Source organism: Heterodontus francisci, chromosome 44 (assembly GCF_036365525.1).
Source record: "Heterodontus francisci isolate sHetFra1 chromosome 44, sHetFra1.hap1, whole genome shotgun sequence".
Lineage (NCBI taxonomy): Eukaryota > Metazoa > Chordata > Chondrichthyes > Heterodontiformes > Heterodontidae > Heterodontus > Heterodontus francisci.
In genome coordinates, this window is record NC_090414.1 from 9,853,364 (window position 1) to 9,856,999 (window position 3,636).

The 3,636-nt window shown below is 48.6% G+C and overlaps 1 protein-coding gene across 1 annotated transcript; it reads right to left on the minus strand.

Annotated features, from left to right (window-relative positions):
• Positions 1–950: 950 nt before the first annotated feature.
• Positions 951–3,424, minus strand: LOC137355957 (probable G-protein coupled receptor 139; the record flags this gene model as incomplete). The annotated part of the gene is made up of 2 exons (XM_068021657.1): positions 3,232–3,424; positions 951–1,831 (listed from the first exon to the last, which is right to left on the minus strand). Coding segments are annotated over exons 1-2 (1,074 nt in total), but the record flags the coding sequence as incomplete, so codon positions are not given.
• Between the last annotated feature and the right edge of the window lie 212 nt (positions 3,425–3,636).

The window sequence follows — 3,636 nt, forward strand, 5'->3', positions numbered from 1 at the left end:
CAGCACTCATTAACATGCCAATGTGATGACAGCCCTCGCTGACATATGATCTACTCTGGTCACTGGCGGTATTTCAGCAGCTCGCAAGTGATCACAAATAGAAAGGACGTGACACAGCTGAGGAATTAAGATGAGCCTTTACTTCGCTCTGTGAATGGACACCACGATGGCTGCAAATGAGTCGTTATCTGTTTGTCTCTTGTCTCTTTACGCATTGCTGAACCCACCCGGCCTCCTGCCTTGGCACCTGTGGATGTACAATTCTGTCAGCAGGGTCGTAAATGGAACTCAGAGTCCAATTGTGAGCAAACTGACCCATCACACAGCTGTTACCAACCATGTACTCGCCCCCCACCATCAACCACTCAAACCCACACTTAGCCCCTTGCAGAGTTTCCAGGATGCCGAACCCCCATGCAGAAGCCCCAGGATCCCAGATCCCCTTGTGGATCCCCGGGACCCCAAATCGCCTTGCATAGCCCCTGGGAACACGGATCCCCTTGCAGAGCCCTCGGGACTCCAGACCTTCTTGGAGAGGCTCTGGCACTATAATATGAGGCATTTAGTGAATGTGGCATGCAGAACCTAATTGGCGAGATTCAAATATGGACGTCCGGGAAAAACAAGCATGGATTTGTGAGATACCTGCAAGAACTTCAGAGATTAAAGATCAACTGGAACCAGGATGATTCCATGGACAGAAGGATTTAGGATTGTTTTATTGAGGAGAGGTGTGAGTACAGCAGATTTTAAGGGAGAGACTGACAGAAGATGAGGAGAGCGAACTGTTATCAGCCAACATGGGAACCAGTAGGGACTCGGCCTCCTCCATCCGAGTAGCCACCAAGCTGAGGCACCAGGTCTGTCGCCTCCTATACATTCATGGACTGGAAACACTGGGTTCCACCTCTGGGCTGCTCTCAGTTGTTTCATTTTCTAATTAATTGAATAATTGATGTAACCGGATATTTCACGGCGTTCTTGACCTGCTCTCTGAACTTGGACTGTGTAGCCCCATAAATAAATGTATTTGTGCAGCAACTTAGAATCTGCAACATGAATCCTACTTGTCCAACGACATAGGAAGAATCAGTGTAATCCTCGAGATTTATCACTGCAATATTACAAATTGAGAAATATATAAAATACATCAACCAGAGAAGTATGAAACTGCCAGATATGGTGAAGAGTAAAATCACAGACTTCCTTCTGCTCTCCATCTCTGGGTCACTGCGATTCTCTTCATTGCTGTGACCCCTCAGTCCCTTACGGACTCGACTGGCCACGATAATGTGTCTGACTGTCAGAGCGTTGAACAACAGAATTAAAACGAATGGTAGAAATGGGGTTAAAACCGTATCCAGCCAGTCAAATGCCACTCCTGCAGGCTGATTATAATAGTCTGGGCTTATTTCACAGCCCCATCGTACATTGTCGATTATCACTCCAGGTACATACAGAAAGCAGTAGGGGATGTTTTCTAAACAGAGCAGAATGCAGGTTGTTGCGAGAACCACAGCTGCAGTTTTCTCGGTGCAATATTTAGTTTTCAGCTTCTGGCAACAAATGGCCACAAATCGATCGAAGGAGAAAGTGACGGTGAACCAGACAGAACAGTCTGTGGCTTCAAAACGAAGGGCAGCGATAAAACTACACACAGGGGTGATGTTCAGGAAAGATTCTGGGAAATAATAATAACTGCTCCGCCACAGTATGATATCAGTGATAATGACCAGTAGATCCGCCGTTGCCATGGCCACCAGGTAGCGTGTGGTGCAGGTGGAGAGTCCGCACTTTCCCCGGGACAGGATTACAATCGCCAGTAAATTAACTGTCAGAAAGAGAAGGGAAAAGAGACTGGAAATTACTGATCAAACATTCTCCGTTTCTGAGCTCAGTCAGTCAGGGCTCGACTTTAACAACAAGAATGGGTGGGTTTGGAATCGCGCCAGCATTTAAAACTTACAAATCTCAACCATGAACTTATCCCACCTTCCAACATGCCCACATGCAGAAGAGGGACAGGAAGGGAACATCAACTGCACCCAGGAGGGGGTGGTCAGCATATTAAATATGTTAATGAGGATTCTAGCCTCTGATTTAACCTGTTTTACAGGTTTACCATTGATGGACCAGTTTTCTCCATCAGACACTGGCCTCCACGCAAATACACTTCGGTTGACAATCACATCCTCCCTCCCGGGAGTGGAATCCCTCCATGATCTGGGGTGAATCAAAATCCCGGTTCGACACCCCCAGTATTGGATCAAGGATCCGAGATCCTAAGGGTTGAACAAGCCTCCACCCTGCCGGGATTTGCACCACCCTAGTGTCCGGGATTGGACTCTCCTGAGATTGGATGCTCCCATTAGACCGGGGCCACTCCTTCAGGAAAGGACAAAACCTAGGGGTTGGGAATTGGACAGCCCCTGATTGGACAGCTCCCCCTCGGGATCATGGTTATGACATACATTGTCCTGCGGCCTGTTGCAATGTCCATGTCGTGCGATTCGAAGCCAAGCCTGTCTATCAGGCTTACTTCCAAGTGGAGAACACAAAGACACACATTCAAACATCATAACATGCTGAAACTCTGTCCTCACTCTCTCCCACCTGCCAACATACCTGCAGCTGTTAATATCCAGGCCAAAGTATCTGATCAAAATCAAAATACCGAACCTGCTACTGAAAGCCCTCGCTGTGGTACAGCGCGTCCAATCAGGAGTGCCCCCAACCTCCAAGCAGGCTGCAACGTATTATCGGGCCGCCTCCCCATTAGGCAGATTGCCCCTCTGTAAAATGACAGTGAAAGTGGGAAGTGACCCTTAAGTGGCCATTAATTCTCCAACTGAGGGCCTCAGTTGGCCGAAGGGCAGGCAGCAGGTGCGGGTGGGCGATGGGTGCTGTACACCCTCACCATCCCAATGATTGTATGCCCCTTGCCTCCCAACTCACCTGCAGGGGAGGGGGAGAGGGGGTGTTGGTGCAAGGTGTATAAGTCCAGCCAATGTTTCAGCTCGATAAACCTTCATCAGAACAGCAAGTTGTTCGAGATTAAGAGTTTTGAAGCAATGTTAGAGTCAGAGACAAGTTGTGTAGGGGAAGCAAAGAACAAAATGTGTGATCCAGTGGAGGGCAGGAGTGATTCAATGACAAACACTCTAATCGTGCAAGGCGAATGGGACAATTAAAGAAAAAGAAGAGGAATCCACAGGAAGAGGAAATGGTTACAGCTGATAAACAGTGGGAGCGGGGAGGTGGGCGAACACTTGAAAAACATGACTAAGAGGAAAAGGCCTCTGTAGCCCAGGAAAGTGACGGTGAATGCTGGATCGACCCTCGGGATGAGGACCAGCCAGTTGGCCGTGACCCCAAGCACCAGCCCACACCTCATTCCAGTGTCTCTGTCGTAGCCACCAGCCATTACAAGCACAGACCATCTGGGAAAACAGCAGTGGTTATAATCCGAAGCTTGTAATCTCAGTGTTGAGTCCGACAGGCTGTAACGGGACCAGATGAAAAATATGGTGCAGTTCCTCATTGAGCTTGACAGTGGAACAGTGCAGGAGGCTGAGGATAGAGAGGTCAAAGCGGGATGTCGAATTAAAGGGGCACGTGATTGGAGAATCAGGGCCC